This window comes from Tachysurus fulvidraco, chromosome 18 (assembly GCF_022655615.1).
Source record: "Tachysurus fulvidraco isolate hzauxx_2018 chromosome 18, HZAU_PFXX_2.0, whole genome shotgun sequence".
Lineage (NCBI taxonomy): Eukaryota > Metazoa > Chordata > Actinopteri > Siluriformes > Bagridae > Tachysurus > Tachysurus fulvidraco.
In genome coordinates, this window is record NC_062535.1 from 7,101,339 (window position 1) to 7,122,409 (window position 21,071).

The window sequence follows — 21,071 nt, forward strand, 5'->3', positions numbered from 1 at the left end:
ATTATAAAATAATGCACACTCCTGAATAGTGATAACTTCCTTTCTTTGTTTTAATTTAAGGTTTATTTTCAATGACTTTTGAGCCCCACTGTAGGTTTAAAATATATGTTTTTATATCTACTGTAATGTACCTAACAATACACGTTTTATGCTGCATCAGTCAGCTGAAATGTGAGTCTATTTAAATAATGCACTATAGTATACAACATTCTGCCTGTTATACACGCTTATACATAAATTCTATGTATTTGGAAATCATGTTACAGCAGTATATTCTGTAATAGTTAAAAAACATTGGGTAACAAAAGGACAAAACAACATTCAGCTTCAAATCACAAGCCATTAGACTCCTGAACAACACTTAACACCACTACCTCACACTCTATATCCCTCACTGACCTCTGCCACACAACACACTGAGCACCTTACACTGTATATATATACTGTATTTTTTCTCTATTGTTTATGTTGTTTCTTTTGTAAGGGAGACGTGCAAAGTACGAATTTCATTGTGTTTTCACTATGCACAATTACAACAAACCTCTTGAACCTTGAACCGCAATTTGAACCAAGCATTTCCAGTAGATAGATAGATAGATAGATAGATAGATAGATAGATAGATAGATAGATAGATAGATAGATAGATAGATAGATAGCATATAACATATGTACAGCATGTAATATATATATATATAGGTATATATGTAAACATTTGTACAGTATGTAATATATATATATATATGTATAGTGAATGTGTACAGTGAATAAATATAAAGGCTATATCAGTGCAGAGATGTGTGGATATTGTTGAAAAATACAAGTAAATGGTTTTAAGGTTATGGCATTAAAAAAATGTGCAAGCTGAATAAACAAGTCCACTAAATATATATATATTAATGTGAAATATTAGACAGAATGTACAGTAAAGTATATATAGATACACATAAATAAAATAGTGCAGATGTAAGGCACAATATGTGTAGGGAATGAGGCGTATAAAAAATACAATATGTAATGTGTAAATTGTACAGACGTTATATACAGTATTTTGTTTACAGTGTTCTAACGGTGTAGTGTAGAGTTCAGTAATGTGATGGTGGATGGAAAGAAGCTGTCCCTGAACCTGCTGGTTTTGGAGCGTATGTTCCTGTATCTCCTTCTTGATGGAAGGAGGTTAAAAATTAGGAACACACTTTTGCACACAAGACGGCTTGAGAATATATTGCACCTTTAAACCAAGTTGCTGTGAAAGAAAGGTGCCCCAGTGGAGGTTGCAAACCACACATCTTTGTGGCCACAGTTTCCTGTGTAATCAATATGAAAGTAAAAGAACATGAGGGCATATGCGCAGACAGGTCAAACACGTGAACTGAAAGACGTTAAAAAACAGCAGACAAAAGTTTGAATATTATCCTATTATTACTATAGTTATTTTAATAGAACTTCAGTAGTTTCAATAGCAATAAAATACTTTCTAATTATACTTATTTTTATACTGTCTCCTCAAAACTATACAACTTCAAAATATTAAGATTTTACTTCTTTGGACTACTCAGTCTTCATTCTATTCCTGAGTAAAGGCTTCATTAACATATGCATCCTGTTAGACTTCATGCATATGGAGTAAAGCTCACTGAAGTCTGTATGAGACAAACCGAAACACACAAACACACACATTACATCTGGACAGTTTAACCCCTGTTCACATCACAGCGAGAGGTCTGGACCTTACAGAAAAGACTTCTAAAGAGCAGCTACAGGGCAAATATGGATTGATTATTAATAATATTTGTGTTTAGTGTAAAGAATTTTAAAACATGATGAAAAGGAACAGACAGAATCCTCTTCCTTCCACAACATTAGAACAGATTGGTGCATGCCTTGTTGCTTTCTTTCTTTCTTTCTTTTTAGTAGCTACAGTCTTGAAACCACAAGAGAGGATCACTCGTCTTCCTCAACGCTCCTCACACTTCGGAGACCTAGGAGATGCACAAACACAGAAAATCAAAGAGCTAAACAGTCTGCAAGGATTTCCATTAAAAAATTACATTTTTAAATTTAAAAAATTGTTTGCTCTTTTGTCTTAATAGACTTAATCTTAATTTAATTTATTTTTTGATTTAAGATCAAAATATAAAAAGAAAAATGTTGTTGATGTCACTGGGTGCAGTCAAGGGATATGTAACAGGAATAACAAATTTCTTTTAATTTACCCAAAGACATATACATTTGCTTGCTTATAAAGTAGGTAAAGTAAGTCTGATACAAAAGTTCTGTTTTATATTGTTTTATATTTTATATTTTATATTGTTATATATTATATTTTCTGTTTTATATTGTTTTATGTTGTATATTTTATATTGCTATTCAAACTACTGAAGGTCTATTAAAATAACTATAGTAATAGGATACTTCTACTACTACTACTACTACTACTACTACTACTACTACTACTACTACTACTACTACTGTACTACTACTAATTGCAATAATAATAATAATAATAATAATAATAATAATAATAATAATAATAATAATAATAATAATAATAATAATAATAATCCTGGAGGTATTTTTCTTTACATAGTCTGTCACCTTTACAAAATGCCTTTACAATACAGTCATAATAAAATAAACAGCTTGTGAAGGAACAATTCTTATAGCAGTTATTACATGTTAACAGACCCAGGCTTGTTTTGCACAATTCCACAACATCAAGTATGATGTGTTGTGGTATAAGAGTAATAAAACTCATTAGGCTATGCTGTTATAGGACGATATACACCAATCAAATCAACCTTAGTCATGTTTTATTTGACTGCTTTTTTTAAAATAAATAAAACAAGGTGCCTGTATTTTTCCCTCTTTGTAGCTTCCGACTAGATTATGATTCTGCCTAATGCCTGATCTGTACCACTTTAATATTTACATTTCACGGCTCACGTCTGTCTATTTTACAGATTCAAATACGATGTAAAACCGGTGTGAACTTTTTTCATAACATAAAAGTCATAATACTCATATGACTGTTATTATGAATAGAATCATATGGTCTTCTAAACTTTCCTATCGTTACTTTCTTTAAAAATGCATTTAAGATGTAATCGATTAAGAGATTTCATGTCGAGCTCTTTCTTAATATCGCATATCACTTCTTTTCTTTAAAGTTGGGAGACTAAAAACATTTTGCTCTGTAATTACAACATAATTCAAACTACAGATTTAACTAATTTACATAAACAAATGGCCCAAACCTAAATCTAGTATAATTTCATAAAACCAAGATAAATGATATAAATACTAAACTATTTTCTGAAATTGGTTTAATAACAAAATTTTATTGATTTCTATCTTGTTTGGCCCGAAAGGTTCCGTCTTCCTTTACGTAATGTGTTAGTATTCCCAAGTAGTTGCAGATTCTTTGTCTATATTTCTAGGTATTTACATTTTTTCTGCACAACAATATTTCATACACATACATACACATATTGGGATACAACACGGGGATGCCGTCATGCTGTAACATGTTTGGGCCTAAAGGAATAAAGATAAAAACCAAAACATCTTCTACACTCGTGGGCTTCCAGGTTTGTATGAACAATTATTTGGAGAAGAACCACAGATGGGTGTAATGGTCAGGTGTCCATAAAATAATAAAATAATTCAGTTACTTAAAACATCATTCAAATTGCTTTATTTTCCAACAAAGATATCATACGAAACAATTTTAAAGTTCTGTTTTAGATCTAGTTCATGTTGACTGCATCCATGGCTCGATACTCGGTAGATGTAGCTGTGGTCGATTGCTCAGGTCTGACGTCACATTGGGTTCAAAATGAAAGAGTAGCATTAAGGGAGAGATTTTCGCTTAAAAGTGTGCTGCTAGCTGCAAAAATGAGAGAGATATTATAAAAGCGTTATGTTTTTATTCGTTCTAACTGGATAGATAGCAAGCAGTGGCGGTTTTGAGCTGATTTTATAGTATTTTTAAGGCACCACACTGATTTGTTTTGTTATGTAGCAGCGTTTAAAGTTAGCATAAGCTAACACAGGTGTTTATATTTCAGTGTAAACTTTGTGCTGGTTAACTGTTGTGCTGGTTAACTGCTTCGTGCTGGTTAACTGTTGTGCTGGTTAACTGTTGTGCTGGTTAACTGCTTTGTGCTGGTTAACTGTTGTGCTGGTTAACTGCTTCGTGCTGGTTAACTGTTGTGCTGGTTAACTGTTGTGCTGGTTAACTGCTTCGTGCTGGTTAACTGTTGTGCTGGTTAACTGCTTCGTGCTGGTTAACTGCTTCGTGCTGGTTAACTGCTTTGTGCTGGTTAACTGTTGTGCTGGTTAACTGTTGTGCTGGTTAACTGTTGTGCTGGTTAACTGCTTTGTGCTGGTTAACTGTTGTGCTGGTTAACTGTTGTGCTGGTTAACTGTTGTGCTGGTTAACTGCTTTGTGCTGGTTAACTGTTGTGCTGGTTAACTGCTTTGTGCTGGTTAACTGCTTTGTGCTGGTTAACTGTTGTGCTGGTTAACTGTTGTGCTGGTTAACTGTTGTGCTGGTTAACTGTTGTGCTGGTTAACTGCTTTGTGCTGGTTAACTGCTTCGTGCTGGTTAACTGCTTCGTGCTGGTTAACTGCTTCGTGCTGGTTAACTGCTTTGTGCTGGTTAACTGCTTTGTGCTGGTTAACTGCTTCGTGCTGGTTAACTGCTTTGTGCTGGTTAACTGCTTCGTGCTGGTTAACTGTTGTGCTGGTTAACTGCTTCGTGCTGGTTAACTGTTGTGCTGGTTAACTGCTTTGTGCTGGTTAACTGTTGGTAGCTGAAACAGAAAGTAGCTCTTTATATGTTTATATTTAGGCAGGTTGCTATAAGATCAGGGTTTTCACTGACAACACTGAATCTTTCAGAATGGAGCTGCAGGTTGTTGGTAAAGTTTTTTTTACTTCAGTTTGCCTTTTGTATTGAAAAGGTTTTGTGTTCCTGTACATTCACAGTGCTTTATAGAGCTGTGGTAAAAGTTGCCTTTAATTGCTTTACAGAGAGAGCAAAGATTTTTTGGTCTCAAGTGGATGTGGACTTGGCGTTTGAAGAGTTGTTGGACTTCCTGCTGTGTTTAAGAGAAGCTATTAAAAGTAAAACTGCCTCGGATAAAGGTAACTGACTCACTGGCTGACTCTCTGGCTGACTTTCTGACTCACTGGCTGACCCTGACTTACAGGCTGACTCTCTGACTTACAGGCTGACTCTCTGACTCACAGAATGACTCACTGGCTGACTCTGACTCACTGGCTGACTCTGACTCACTGGCTGACTCCCTTACTCACAGGTTCACTGACTAATTCACTTGCTCACTGATTTTATTTTAATTTCTGCATCCCTTATTTATACATCTGTATTATGATATGAAGAACACATGCATTGTAAATTATTATAATTGCATTTATCACCCTAACATTACAGTAAAAGCAATGTGTCATCCTGTCATTGTTATAATTTGTTCCCCTACCCTGTTTTTGCTCAGGCTACATCCAGGGCATGAATATTATTATGGAGTCTGAGGTGTCGCTGACTGCAGCTTTGAGGAATGACTCCTTTGAGGAGGTGTTGATCGGTGAAGGTATTATCCAACTAAATTCAGAGTTCCTCAAGCCTCTTTATTTGTTGTCTTAGTCTTGAGAAACAAACTCTTTGTCAGATAAAGGATTTTAACTAACGAAGCTTCGGATAGTTTATAAGGCAACACGCACCCAATTCATGCAGAGAGGTATATAGTTTCTAAGTCCACTGAGAATTGATCTTGGTGTAACTTTTGAGACAGTAATTTTTGGAGCTTGCTGTAATTGAGACAGACAATTAATTATTTTTTTATTTCTAAATGATAGTCATAAATTTTGCTTCCTTAGTTAGATAACATAATTAACACTGCTGATATTAGCTAAAATTACATACTGCTGATGTTTTATGTTACATATCATTTTAAAGATGATTTTACACGCCGTGTAAATAAGGAACTGTATTAATTTTATTGTAAGTTTGCCACATTATCCACTCTAAACATTAATGAATTTTCGACATTTAAGAAACATAGGCTTAAAGTTTAAAAGGAAATGATAGTCATTATACTGCAACCTTCTGCTAATTCAGATTGTAATTCTTAGTCTAAATGTCTTTCTGAATAAGTGGGTACATGAACATCGCTGCCTTCTAACGTAGCTCCGACCACTCTACCATGTTTTACAGACATCCTGACAGTGTCTGTATCAGACTCGCATTGCACTATACTGAAAATGAAGGATCTTCCTGTGCCAGAAGACACCTTGCTTGATGATGCGTCAAGGTTTTTGTCTTACATTATTCTGTTTTGTTGTCTTTTGCTTTTCTAGAAAGTTTGACCTTAATTTGCCCCGATACTTCTTTTGTGTACTTTTTTTTAAGGAACCCAGAGTCTGATAACAGTCAGATGTCTTCATCGGGCAGAAACGATGCTAAGTTAACAGGGAAGTTTGACACGTATGACTATATGATGCTGCTGTCGCCGACAAATCTTTTTTCTGATGACCAGTTGGCCCCTGTTTCACCTGTCCAGCTTTCCTATCAACATCACGACTGCAGCCCAGCCTGTCTCCCTCACCTCCCGTCTCACTCGGACCACTTTCTTGGCTACAACCCCTTGCGAGTGCCTCTTATCTGCCGCTTCCAGCGGCACTGTGCCAAACCACTCATGTTGTCCGTACAACATGAGGACTTGGACTCGGATGTGATCTACAAAGCCCCATGTGGGCGGAGCTTGTGCTGCATGGATGATGTGTATCAGTTCTTACAGCAGACTAACAGCCTTGGGGTCCTGCAGCAGACCAATTTCAGCTTCAATCCACTTGTCCTGCCAGAGCGTCAGGCTCAGCCAAGGCCACTCGCACCCGCTTCTCCTCATCCCACAACCAGTATTTTTGAGCGGGATATAAGCCGTGGGATGGAAGCTGTTCCGGTCACTCTGTGTAATGACTTGGATGGTGTACGACCAAAAGAGTTCCGTTATCGCAAGGATCGCTGGCCTCACGGCTGCTTCTTAAGCAAGGCACCATATTTCCTGACCTGCTGTGACTGCACGGACGGATGCGCAGACAGTTCCAGTTGTTTATGTCTTCAGCTGTCTCTAAAGACTGGAGCAAAGCCAGACGAGCTTTACAGACACCATCGGCTAAATGAGCCTGTGGCCACTGGGTAAGAATAGGAACAGTTGAGCCTACTTATTTACTGTAGTTTACTGTGACCTGAGGTGACACTTCAGACAAAAGCACAACCACTAACTAGAGAACTAGGGCTTACCCATAGCACACTGATGTTTAATTCATCAAAAAAAAAATAGACTAACCAGAAATCACTATAATTAGATGACAATAAAATTCATTCCCATCTCATTTATACCAAACAGGGCTTTTATTTACAAGCTGATATTTACTGTAATTAGTGTTTACAAGACAACAAGCATTTTCTGTACGTGGTTTTATAACCTCAATGCAGGTATGAGCATTGCATAAAATGTACATTTCCAGTCGCAACATCTTTGACACAGAATGTGTGAAAAGGTTTCCAAAGACCTTATCAGCAGATCGCACTTCTGCTTCATTCTTTGTTCATGTATTTTCATACGTCAAGCTGCTCTGCTCTTCACGTAGACTCGTTCAATTAGCCGCCCATTAAACAACACTGTGCTGCTGTGATGTAAACTAGAGATGATAAAATACAGCACAAAGTGTTCACAATAAATTTACCGAGTCTGAGATTGTCAGCTAACGTTAGTAGTCCTGTTATGTGCCTCTGCTAGATCAGTTGCTGCTAATATTAGCAGCTATTCTAATCACCCTGTGACTAATGACACAATTGGAGTTTAGAGTCAACATATGGCACTTCCTCTGACGTGGTGGTCTCTTGAGAGCTTTTCTCTTTGTGGGACAATTTATTTTTGGAGAATCGCTTTGGATGGAACAACGAAGGGAGAGGCTGTATTTTAACAGCTTTATCCAACTTACTATACTTTTAAAGGAAATCTAAACATAAAAGTGCTTAAGTATTATAACCAGGATCTGGTCTGATCCTTAGTCTGTCCCCAGGCTGAAAGACATTATATTAAATAGATTTATTACAGTAAAGAATGTGATAGCTGTAGTAATATCTCTGTGAATAGATTAGAATATTGGCAATAAAACCAGTGAGGTACATAATGTTACAGCAACATAGGAGATACAGAACTACACCAAGCACATTGAATATTAAAGAAAGATACGTACAACATTCAGAGTGAAGGAAAAAGGAGCGAGATTATATAGGAGCACAGCGTTGTACAAGGTTGTCTATGGCAGAGGAGTTGAATGACTTTAAGGAGATGTTTCAGCGATGACACACTGTGGCATCTTGAGTCCTTCACCTTTTGCACCATTGGGAGGAAACCTGGAAGGGAGGGTCTGTATTTGTCTAATCTCCAACTGACTATATCTTTAAGAAAACCTGTCTGACTGTGAGATAAACTGAAAGTGTTTAAGTAATATAAGCAGGATGTGAGCAAGCCAATCCCCAAACTGAGTTTTCTCCACTACCCCAGATGCACTATGCATGCTGTATATTTTGTATAGTCCTGTTTAATCCTGTTTTATAGTCCTGCAATATCTTATTGATTGAAAAAGTGATGAACGTGGGCTCACTTTGCGTTCTGTAATCCGTTCTTAATCCTTGTCTTCACAGGCTGTACGAATGTGGTCCATGGTGCGGATGTCAAAAAAGCAGCTGTCAGAATCGTGTGGTCCAGCATGGACTCCGTGTCCGCTTGCAGGTGTTTCGCACCATTGACAAAGGATGGGGGGTGCGTTGCTGTGACGACCTCGACACAGGCACCTTCATCTGTACCTACGCAGGTAACTACAGTACGATGTCCTTAAATGGTTACATACGTGTGGCTTTAAGACGTCCGTCCGTGTGCACGTGCTTTTTCCATGTATGGAATATTCGGATATTGGATAACAAACATTATCGTATTTTATATCCTAGGTGTTGTCCTCAGACTAGAGAAGAACTTAGAGGAACCCTTTCTCCCTAAAGCCCAGAAGGAGGAGCAGCTTTCGGATGATGAGGTGGAGGTGGTGGAGGAGTGGACGCTTCCCTCAGGGCAGAAGAAAACAGGAACGTCGACTACTGAGACACTGGATACTTCTCCAGCACTTTACGTTCCTGTGATTCAGAGGTCTGCAGACCAGCCCTCTACACCGCACAATGGGAGAGAACAGCCGGAGCACACGGTTAGCTACCATGTCTCATGCTTTTCATATGAAAACATGACTGGAATTTGAATTTTGGATTAATCAGCAGTGTTTTAAGTACGTATCTATAAGAACTATGATGTTGCCTCTGTATTTTTAATGTGGCTTGACTGACCGTTTAAATAAAAACTAATAGCACTTCACAGGCTGTACGAATCTGATTGTTTTTTCCTGTTTGTGAATTGTTGCTGCTAGGCAATAGCCAGTGATGAATGTTCTACCGTATAGCATGTCTTTTTTTATTATTTTTTTATTTAATTTATTTCGTTTTTTAAACATTTTCTTTGGTTTCTTACTTTTTCTGGAAGGCCATAATAATAAGAAAGTTTCATAAAGTTCAGGGTAAGGACCATATATAACGTACATGGACCATGTTGCTATATAAAAAAAATTATTCTTATTCTAAATCAAATATCCCTTTGATTTTTCAGGGTGACCAGAAGGAACTGAACAGCTGTTCATCACCTAATCCCAATCACACAGGTAATTAATACTCGTGTCCCTTCTGTTCATTCATAAAGAATGATAAAAGGTTCATTCATAAATTGAGTCATTTTATATTCCTGTATATTTGTATGTGTAGAAATCAAAGAGCAACGTAACAAAGAAGGGGTGAGGAAGAGACTTCGGGTGGATGACAAGAAAAACGGTGGTATTGTACATCGAGATCAGAGGGTGCGTAAAGTATTCAAACCCGACTCTCAGGAAAAGACGTATTATCTTGATGGTTCAAAAGAAGGAAACGTGGGAAGGTTTATTAATGTAAGTATAGCTTTGGAAAACACTATTAAACTATCAGTTTAAACAGACAGGTGTTTATTTTGTTCTAACATTATTTTTATGTTTGACATCACAGCACAGCTGCAATCCCAACCTGTTTGTCCAGAACGTTTTTGTCGATACCCACGATCCCAATTTCCCAGTAATTGCTTTCTTTACAAGCCAGTAAGTTCCTCAGGAGCACTGCAATGTGGCTGCAACAGTGAAGCATTGCTTGTTAGTTTTTCTGTCCTCATTCAGTGTTGTGTTATTAAGATAGATTAGATTAGATTCAACTTTATTGTCATTACACATGTACAAGGCAATGAAACGCAGTTTAGGTCTAACCAGAGTGCAATAGCAGCAAGTGCAGGATACACAGTGTTTACATAAGTTAAATAAAATGGTAATATAGGAGTTTACAGATGTGTGTGTACTATGAACATAATATACAGATGGCTGTTACTATAAACTGAAATTTACAGAAGGATGTGTGCTGTAACAAAATATATGGCTATTACTATAAACAGTAATTTACAGATGTGTATGTGCTATGAACATAACATACAGATGAATATATATGTACTATGAACATAATATACAGATGGCTATTACTATAGATGAGCAAAGCTGTGGATATTCAGATCATTCATTTTACCTGCATGATAGCCAGGAACGTGACCTTGTTTTCGTTTTACAGGCCAATCATAGCAGGGACTGAGCTGACCTGGAATTATTTCTATAAAACAGGAAGTGATCCTGAGCATGAGGTACCGTGTCTGTGTGGTTCAACTGACTGCCAAGCAGTTATCATCTGACCGTCATGACCGCCTATGTGAGAGGTTAGCTCAGGAGTAAGGCTAAGCATAAGACTTGAGGCTCAGAAACATCGCAGAACTGCGGATATAAAATCTGCGCAACGTGCTTTCATTTCCAAGCAGTAAAAGCTCAGCGTCGGCGTATTTCTGAACATTGCTTTCAATAATAAAAGCTGAATAAAGTCAGATGGTGTTTGATGGTTCTACACTGTTCATCTGTTAAAAATAGTAGAAACAGTCATTCTTTAATGGTTAATAACTGTGTTTTTTTTTGTACATTGTTCAAAATAAAATGTTTCAGGAAATAAAATCTGCATCTTTCACAGCCTGACATGGCTGTGCTCTTGGATGATGTGGAATTTACTGATCAAATCATCTGTTATTGCACTGTGTAAAGTAATTAATAGTTGTTTGGATTTAAGATGTATTGTGATTGTGATGCCTGATCTTGGCTTGGTGTTTGCCTTCTGAACAAATAATACAATATATTATCTAATCATCTACGTACATGTTTTATATTTCTATGGTATATAATTGGTATATAAACACAGTGTAGCCTTTTTTCCCTCAGCACTGGAGGAGGTTTTATTCCAAATTGGCCTGGTTAAGAAATACTCTAGTCGCCCTGAGGCTTTCTAGCACTTATTCAGAATTAAATCCTGAAATAAGATTCTGAAAACAAATGCAGTGTAAGAGAAACTGTTTGTGTACAGATTCACCTCTATACAGAAATACAGATATAGACCATGTCACTACAGATTCATGGCTTCTTACCGAGCTACACCAGGAAAATCCCCTAGAGTTTGTTTTTTAATCTTAGAGTTTTTGGGTTTATACAAAAGCCACAGGCTTTCTGTTCATATATCTAAACATGTTAATCTGTCACATGTTGCATCATCAGATTTAAAGGTAAGCCAAAATCAAATAAGATATGCCCTAATTTGACTGAAATTTATTTTTTATTGATACTAATGAAAAAAGCAAAAGTAGGCCACACCCCAGTTCTGAGGAAACCCCACAAAATGTCATGGGGTGCAGAGCCTATGAAGTGAAACTATACATTTAGAGCATCGTTGGCCAGCGTGCTGCAGGTTCTCAGGTCAATTAGAAGCCTGGGGTTATTTGGGTTGGACTGAAATATCACAAACACCAGTCCTAGCAGATAAGTGTGACAAACTAAAACCCTTAAACCTGACTATTCAGTTTGGAAGTTTCACCTGGTCTTTAAAAGAAGGATATAATCTCAAATGGTTTCAAGTCGATAATATAGCACTTAAAAAAAAAAAAAGCAACTTTACAGCAATGTAAAGAATTCAAATGGGCAAGCTAAAGACACTCCACCCCATGAACATGCTTTTGGGTCTGGACTTTCAAACCTGAGTAAACTGACAATCACGTCCCCATGTCTGGGCTTCTTAAAACTGCACAGTCTCTGCGCCCAGCAGCACTCAGTCATGGAGTCAGATTGCTTGAGGAAAGAAACCACTTAAAAAAAAAATTAAAAAAAAAAAAGTCACCCCAGAACCAGGGTTTGGAACCTGTGACTACACCTTTGGATGGGACATGAGATCAAATGGGACAAGTGTAAATTAATACATCACGTTTATTGATTTAAAAACATTAAAATAAATCACAAGTGCACATATTTGATAAGTCTTTAAAATTCCTGGGACTGAACGTCCTTGCTGGTGTTGGCCTCTCGGGGTGCCTTGGTCTTCTTGGGCAGGAGTTGGGCCTGGATGTTGGGCAGCACGCCTCCTTCACTGATGGTGACGCCACCCAGCAGCGTGTTCAGCTCCTCGTCGTTCCTCACCGCCAGCTGAATGTGGCGTGGAGCGATGCGCATCTTCTTGTTATCTCTGCTGGCGTTTCCGGCAAGTTCCAGTACCTCCGCGGACAGATACTCCAGAACAGCGGTGAGGTAAACAGCAGCACCGGAACCAATCCTGTGCGCGTAGTTGCCTTTCTTCAGGAGACGTGCGATGCGGCCGACCGGAAACTGAAGCCCAGCACGTGTGGAGCGGGACACAGTGGGCTTGGACTTAGCAGCCGCTACAACCTTCTTTCCACGACCAGACATGATGTGTTGAGCTGCTGAGTGAATTAAACTGAGTGAAAGACACATGCAAGACACTTACTAAACTGTTGCAGTGACCAAAAACAAAACTATAAAGTACAAATATATCGACGGGGGGACAGAGAGACAGACACAGAAAAATAAATAAATAAATATAGAAGTTGAAAGCCACTTACTGTGTTAATACTCCGATAAACCAAGCTTGTAACAACAAAAAGAACCAGCATTGACCTGCTTATATATCAGTCATGTAACAAGCTTCACCTGGTCTACAGCACATCAACCAATCAGGTAACAGTCGCAATTAAGATACAATCAGCCTCTGTACTGCAGGTGACTGAACCGGTGGTCTGCCAAGCATTTTATACCTAAACGTTTTTCTCTACCTGAAGTTTTTTTTTTTATTTCATACTTACACGTTATGTAATGTCATGTTTTGTCATGAAGTAGGTCAATGAATAACAGACAAGATTTTTCACATAAAATTAAATCATGCTTTATTGATGTGCTGTGAAAAAAAGAAGGACAAATCATAAAATCTATATGTTATATGGCTAAACGGTTGTGGATATTTGACCATTTATGTACAAGAGCATTAGTGAGGCCAGACAAGTGAGTGTATCCCAAAGGTGCTCAGAAGTTCATCGTAATGCTGGAACAGATTTTGGCCTCTTTGTTTCAGTGGAGGGAAATTTTAAAACTACAACCTACATAGACATTCGATACAATTGCCAATCCTTTGTGGACGATGCACATATTGGTGATATTTTGCTGTCTTTTTTGTTGTTGTGGCAATGATCAGCATCTCATGCAGCAACAGTGACCTAAATCTCACTGCCAACACTACAAACAAATTCATCGAACGTGGAATAAGTTTAAGACGGTATTTCACCCCCAGAGGACGGGAATGAATAGAGAAACTCTTCAAAACAAATAACACCTGAAAGAAGCTGTGGTACAAACCTGGAAATGCAACCATTTGGTGAGGTCAGTGCGTTATTATGTTTTTGTTACATGACTGACTTTAATTTAATTTTACCACTGACTTTAATTTACTTTAAAACTACCTGTTTTTATACATGACTTTTGTGAATAACAAAAACAAAATAACTGGCATTGCTCTTCCAATACTTTCAGAGGGGTATCTGTCTATCTATCTGTCTGTCTGCGTCTATCTATCTATCTATCTATCTATCTATCTATCTATCTATCTATCTATCTATCTATCTATCTATCAGTCTGCCTATCTATCTATCTATCTATCTATCTATCTATCTATCTATCTATCTATCTATCTATCTATCTACTGTATCTATCTATCGGTCTATCTATCTATCTACTGTATCTATCTATCTGTCTGTCTATCTATCTGTCTGTCTGTCTCTATCTATCTATCTATCTATCTATCTGTCTGTCTATCTATCTATCTATCTGTCTGTCTGTCTGTCTATCTATCTGTCTGTCTGTCTGTCTATCTGTCTGTCTGTCATAGTTGCTTTAAAATGTTAGTTGTATAGAAGGGATGTCATGACATGCATTGAAATGCATATGACTAGAAATAGTCATATCTCAATATGGATTGGTGGCAGAACAACTGTGAATAAAGTTTAGTACCTCAGATAAGATAAACCTACTAATCCCATTTCCGCGATACTAAAACTATTGATGAACTATCGATCCGTTCTGTTACTCACACTATTTATAAGGCAGTGTATTCGCGCATGCGCTCTACTGCACGGCGAACACGTTGGATTTAAAGTCACGTGTCCGCATTAGTGGTCACATGACCACTCTGTACATAACATTGCAGTTTGTTGACATGACCAGAAAGACGTGAATATGACCGCAGTGATGCTGTTAATGATTTCTTTGGCCTTTATGGCCGTATCGACGAATCAGGTGAAAATCCCTCCACATGAAGAAGTAGCACGAATGGCGCGGTTCGTCGTTAACCACTGCGACTGGACCTCCATGGCCACCATCTCCAGTCACGAGCCCGTGAAGGGACAGCCGTTCTCCAACACCTTCTCCATTAGCGACGGACAGCTGGGTAACGGCACCGGGATCCCCTACATGTACCTCACACACATGGAGATCTCTGTGCAGGATCTGCAGGTGAGAAAAACCTGGAGACTTCAACTAAAGTTTATTAGACATTCAGATACAGGACCTCAGGGTTCAGGACTTCTCAAAGCTTCACCTTAAAACTATTTGTACAGCAATATAGAATGTCACAAAATCCAGGTGTTGATTTTAATTTTTAATAAGAAATGCAGAGGTGACATATGCAAGGAAATAGTCACTGAGATCAAATAAGGAAGAAACACTAAGAGAAACCAGACACAATAGGGAACTGGACACTACAACAGATATATTGCATTAACAGCCACTCCTTATATCCAGAGCGACTTACATTACATTATGTTTATACAACTGACCAATTAAGGGTTAAGGGCCTTGCTCAGGACCCCAACAGGGGCGAATTAGTGGACCCAGGATTGAACTTACAACCTTCCGACAAACCTGGAAATGCAACCATTTGGTGAGGTCAGTGTGTTATTGTGTTTTTGTTACGTGACTGAATTTAATTTAATTTTACCACTGACTTTAATTTACTTTAAAACTACCTGTTTTTATACATTTTTGTACTTTTGTGAATAACAAAAACAAAATAATTGGCATTGCTCTTACAATACTTTCAGAGGGGTGTCTGTCTGTCTGCGCCTGTCTGTCTGTCTGCGCCTGTCTGTCTGTCTGCGTCTATCTGTCTGTCTGTCTGTCTGTCTGTCTGTCTGTCTGCGCCTGTCTGTCTGTCTGTCTGTCTGTCTGCCAGACTCTAAAGGGAACTGGACACCACAACAGATATATTGCATTAACAGCATTTAGCAGACGCCCCTTTTATCCAAAGCGACTTAAATTACATTATGTTTATAAAACTGAGCAATTAAGGGTTAAGGGCCTTGCTCAGGACCCCGACAGTGGCGACTTAGTAGACTTGGGATTGAACTCACACATTACATTGCCACCAATTACACACCTGTTTTTGTGCTGTGTTTAACGGACACATAATTTAAGGAAATATCCAGATGTCTGATATAAACTCTTTATACATTTTCCTCTGGCTGTAAAAGAAGCCAGAATCATCAGATATCTAGCAGGTAGTATGCGATGTTTGAGGTCATAAGGGTCTTTCTTCACATATACCAGCTTTAGAGGTTGGGGTCAGAGCACAGGGTCAGCCATTATTCAGGGTGGGTTAAGGGCAGTGTTCAAGGGCCCAACAGTGGCAGCTTGACAGGGCTGGAGCTTGAACCCTGACCTTCCAGTCAACATCCCGGAACCTTAACTGCTTGAGCTGCCATATGATGACCAAGCGTCTTCACCTTGGTCTCATCAGGCCAGAGGATAATGTTTCATAACTTGTAGTTTGTGCAAGTTTGCAATCCATAGCCATGCTGCTACTTTGCTTAGAGAGAGAAGGGTCTGTTTCTCAATCAACCTTCCATAAATGTCATAAGTGTTCAGCCCTTTTCTAATTGTGCTGTCAGGAACACAAACTTCTAATGTGCTTGCAAAGACCTTTAGGTCACATGATGTATCCTCTGACCACCAAACGGCCAAAAGTTCTGCTGTAGTTACATTTCTTGATATTTAGTTAACCTTGTGCAATTCATTATTAATACCCGACTCTAATTATTTTCTTAACGATATATTGATATCTTGATATAATTAAATCTCTTAGTGATTTAGGAGAGGTGTACTTATTTCTTCCCACCTGCTTTCTGAATGTTGGATTGTTTTTCAAAAAAAAAAGGAACTTAATCTGTTTTTCTGTAGAATTTAGTTTCATTGTTATTTAGGCCCTGATAAATAAAACACAGAAAAGTTGGGTGTGCTTGATTTTTTTCCATGACTGCAAGGGAATTATTTGCAGAACTTTCTTTAATAGGGATATGAGAGTATTTACTCAGCAAAAATAATTGCACACATTCAAGTCATAAAATGTCTAGTCATCCAAGTAAGTGATTCAGCCAGTAGCTGTGACTTGGCAGTTTTTGACAAACCCGCTGCATGTTAGTGATCTTTATTATCTTCCCAAAACGGAGACTCTGGCAGCACGAGACATCGTCCTTTTAAGTGTTTGTCACGTAATACTTATGAATTACAGTTAACATCACATGTCCCTCTTTATTAATCATCTGTGAATGAAAGTAACTTTTTTTTTTGTTTTTGGCTTAATCACCGAATGACACTGAACACGAAGTGACCCGAATCACTTTTTACCCGAACCCGATGTGCATAATCTTTTTTATTTTAAGAAAGACCCGACCCGAGACAAACCCGAAAAAATTAGACCCGAGTCCGACCCGTTTGCATTTTTTTCTGACCCGAACGTTGCGTAACTCTACACTAAAGTAACCGCTACAGCGTGGATTCAAAATTGATTGACAGGTCTGTTTCAACGAGAATGAGCTTACCGCCAGCCACACGTCACCAGCCACATGTCACAGGTGGTCTTGGCAAACAGAGGAGAGGTTGGAAAAGGACTCGAGTCGATGCACACACACACACACACACACGAGATATAGTAGTTCGGGTCTTCTCGGGTCCGTTCGGTAAAAACACATTCATTTTAAATTACCCGAGACCCGATGGCTCTATTATCATACCCGACCCGTGTCCGAGGCACACGTGAAACTTTTAGACCCGAACCCGCTCGGCTCTCGGGTCAGACCTCGGGTTTTCGGATCTTAGTGGACCCGTGAAGACCTCTACACTGAACTAAAACCTGACCATGGTTGTGATTGACCGCTGTTTGTGTTTATATTTTTGTTCCACAGGTGAATCCACAGGCCTCTCTCTCTGTATCTCTCGCTCAGACACATTTCTGTAAGCACAAAGGTTATGACCCCCAGAGCCCCCTGTGTGCTCACGTTATCCTCTCTGGCTCTGTACACGAGGTAAGAAAACACAACACAGACGCACAATTAGAAAACAACGTTGACCATAATCTTATTATTTAGGCAAAGCCTCACCTTGATGGACTAGTCTATGCTATCTGAAGTCACAATAATTCCTTACAAACTTAAAAATTGAAAATAATAATAAAAAAGCATTTATCGCATATATTATATTAGAATGTATTAATGCAGATATTTAAGTTTTTATTTACTTTTGCAGTTCTTACATATACCATTTCCCTGCTTTTGGGCTTGACAGCAAATAAGCAAAACAAACAAAAAAACCTAGCTCTTGTAGTAGGCTTGTAAAACTCTACCGCACAGAACACGCTGTAATGATCTGTAATGCCGACTACACCCAGACTTCCTCACCCTGATGTCAGTAACACTCTTGTGGTTAAATGAACACAAGCCCCAACAGCCACACTACAATGTTTATTGCCTTCCCAAAAGAGTGGACGTTAATATAACAGGGGACTAAATCTGGAATAGAAAGAGCAAACATCTTCAAAAAGCACACACACATGTGACGGTAAGGTGTGCATAAACTTTTAGCTACATACATCGTGCACATCTGCGACAGTTAGGTTGTACCTTTATAAAACAGGGAGTGGATGGGAGGGATGGCACACTACAAAACAAAACTAAACCAGCCAATCACGGACATCCGTGAGCTCATAAATGTGGAAGAGAGCAAATAATTGGATGTGTTGCAGTTGAGGCAGTGATGCAGCATAAGCCGGCAGTCTGAAAAGCTGTGGCTGGTGGCTTCATATGTCCCATGTGTTCATTTTCACCTTTGCCGATTGGAAGCTGAAGCAAAATGGAGAAAAATCTAAACAGAGAGCATCATGATTTTTTTTTTCTCAGGTATAACAGGAAACCAAGCTGCGGTGCGGCTGACGTGAAACAGTAACACTGAAATGGATGATGTTGGGTGTGTGACTGTGTGCGCCTGCCGCAGTGTAGGACCCAGGGCTTTCCTTGTTTAATGCACAAGGAGCAATTAACCATGTCCAGTGCACATGCCTGGTTCAAATAAACCCTTTGTAGAAGTGTATAAACCTCCATCACACTAACTGGGAGAGTTGTTATAGGTTTTGTTGCTTACAGCAAGGCGACACAGGCTAAGTACATTTATTTAAAATAAAGATTTGGCTCATCCATGTGGGGAGAACAAGGTGTTAGAATGACAAATGGATCATCACTTGGTTTACTTTCTCCAATGCAAATTTACTTCCTTCTCTTTTCTAGGTCTTTTAGCCACACATACATTTCAAGTAGAAAAGGGAGACTGTAATGTTAATTCCCAAGTACCTACTAGTCGAATAGTGACACGTCTTAACTGATGCTCACGCTGTAGTTTGTTACGTTTCCTAAACAGGCTGTGACAAAGAAATAAAAAATGATGAATTTTTAAGGCATCACAGAATAGAATGCACACGTCCTCATAATATATTTTAATGAGACATTCATTTTGATATATTAAACAAATCAAACCATTTTTAGTTTTGTTTTGAGCAACAGTATCTTCACTTTAATGTGACTGAAGTTTATCTTCCTTGACCTTTTAACAGGGCTTTTTATAGGCAAGTTGTTTACGATATAGAGCGAAGAGAAAAAAAAAAGAACATCCTCCCTCAATTTGGTGTTTTTAATTTATCAAGCGCTCAAATAACCAAATACCAAATTCTATGAACAACAACAACAAAAAAAGAATAAATAAATATCTTCAGGTGACAAAAATCCCCAACAGATTTTAATGTGTAGTATTTTTATTTTTATTTTTTTTAATTTTCCAAAAAATAAACCAACCTTCAGAAAAAGATGGGGAAAAATAAGTAGACCCGATAATTCACCTTTCGCAACAATAACCTGAAGTAAATCCACTGCTTCAGTTGGTGAAATTGCAAACAAATGATTCTGCTTTTTAAACTCCTACCAGTGAAGACACATGTAATTAGTTTCTATTAGAGCTGTACAGATGCTCAACACGCGTGAATGGAAGTGGGCTTTGACTGAATGCATGTTCTGATGATGTCACATGTCTTGGGCCAAATCTGTAGTTATGTAATGGAAAAATTGCAAGCTCTGCCAAATTTAGGCAGTTTTGGCTCAAGGCTCAAGGCTGCAGTTGTTGGGCTCTTGAGCAACCGTGATGAGATCTGTGAATAAATTCTCCATTCTTCTGTGTTGATTTTAGGTGAATGATACAGAAGCTGAATTTGCAAAGAAGGCGCTGTTCAGCAGGCATCCTGAAATGATCGACTGGCCCGTTGACCATAACTGGTTCTTTGCTAAAATGGAAATAAGCCAGGTTTGGGTGTTGGACTACTTCGGAGGGGTGAAGATGGTGTCGCCTGAAGACTACTACAAAGCTACACCGTTCTGAAGAGCACCCGTGTGTGGAGTGATGCGTGTCTCTGCTTTCAGACTAAATCGCTTCTGAGTTTAAGGGACAACCATCATTTTTTTATACTTAAAATAATCACTATATTTATCTGATTCTGTGTCACTTTTGTAAAGACACTATTTTTGATAATAGATTTTTAACTTTTAAATCATGCTGTTTAGCAGCTTTTTACTACAAAGTCGTCTGTCATTCTGACAGGCATACAGGCGAGTGAGCTTTTGTTTCAAATGATTCACCTTTTTTTTTTTTTTTTTGGCCCAGTCTGTTCGTTACATGGTGTGACGAATGAGCCTTGATTTCTTTTCATTAATATGGTTTCCTTCAGTGCCATGTGTTCTTGCTGATGCTGATGTTGTGTTATGTTGTAAAAGTGTTGAAAGTATGATCTGTAAAAAAAAAAAAGGCTCGAGTGAAATAAAGTTTAACTGCTTTCACCAAGCCACAGTGAGTGTGGTTTTGATTTAACATCTTGCCGCCTGTCTTTTTGGCCTCCATTCTGTTTTTTTTTAGATAACAATATTGCCATTTTGTCTGCTAAACATCTCCGTTTCACTCGACTTGTGTTCAAAGGCACTTTGTTAAGTGTGCAAAAGCAAATTCATGAACAAACCTGTGAACAGACTCGAGCCCTAATATGCTCCTTAAGGTCGGTCTCGTGACCATCGTTTCCCCTCCTGAACACAGTAGCCATCCTCCTAATCCTCACATCCCCACACAACTTCATGTAACAGCAAAG

General features: G+C 38.4%; 3 protein-coding genes across 3 annotated transcripts; 2 read left to right on the plus strand and 1 right to left on the minus strand.

Annotated features, from left to right (window-relative positions):
- Window positions 1-3,811: 3,811 nt before the first annotated feature.
- On the plus strand, window positions 3,812-11,387 carry setdb2 (SET domain bifurcated histone lysine methyltransferase 2). Its single transcript, XM_027156606.2, has 11 exons — window positions 3,812-4,923; window positions 5,036-5,149; window positions 5,518-5,613; window positions 6,237-6,333; window positions 6,432-7,217; window positions 8,736-8,905; window positions 9,039-9,286; window positions 9,739-9,790; window positions 9,891-10,069; window positions 10,164-10,252; window positions 10,767-11,387. The coding sequence occupies exons 1-11, from the start codon at window positions 4,905-4,907 to the stop codon at window positions 10,882-10,884; spliced, it is 1,968 nt and encodes a 655-aa protein (XP_027012407.1). The 5' UTR covers window positions 3,812-4,904; the 3' UTR covers window positions 10,885-11,387.
- A 1,082-nt stretch (window positions 11,388-12,469) lies between these two features.
- LOC113648752 (late histone H2A.2.2) lies at window positions 12,470-12,964 on the minus strand. The gene has a single exon (XM_027156090.2). It carries the CDS (start codon window positions 12,962-12,964, stop codon window positions 12,542-12,544), a length of 423 nt encoding a protein of 140 aa, XP_027011891.2. The 3' UTR covers window positions 12,470-12,541.
- A 1,768-nt stretch (window positions 12,965-14,732) lies between these two features.
- creg1 (cellular repressor of E1A-stimulated genes 1) lies at window positions 14,733-20,773 on the plus strand. The gene is made up of 3 exons (XM_027156435.2): window positions 14,733-15,076; window positions 17,803-17,922; window positions 20,126-20,773. Exons 1-3 carry the CDS (start codon window positions 14,801-14,803, stop codon window positions 20,312-20,314), a joined length of 585 nt encoding a protein of 194 aa, XP_027012236.1. The 5' UTR covers window positions 14,733-14,800; the 3' UTR covers window positions 20,315-20,773.
- The last annotated feature ends 298 nt before the right edge of the window (window positions 20,774-21,071 follow it).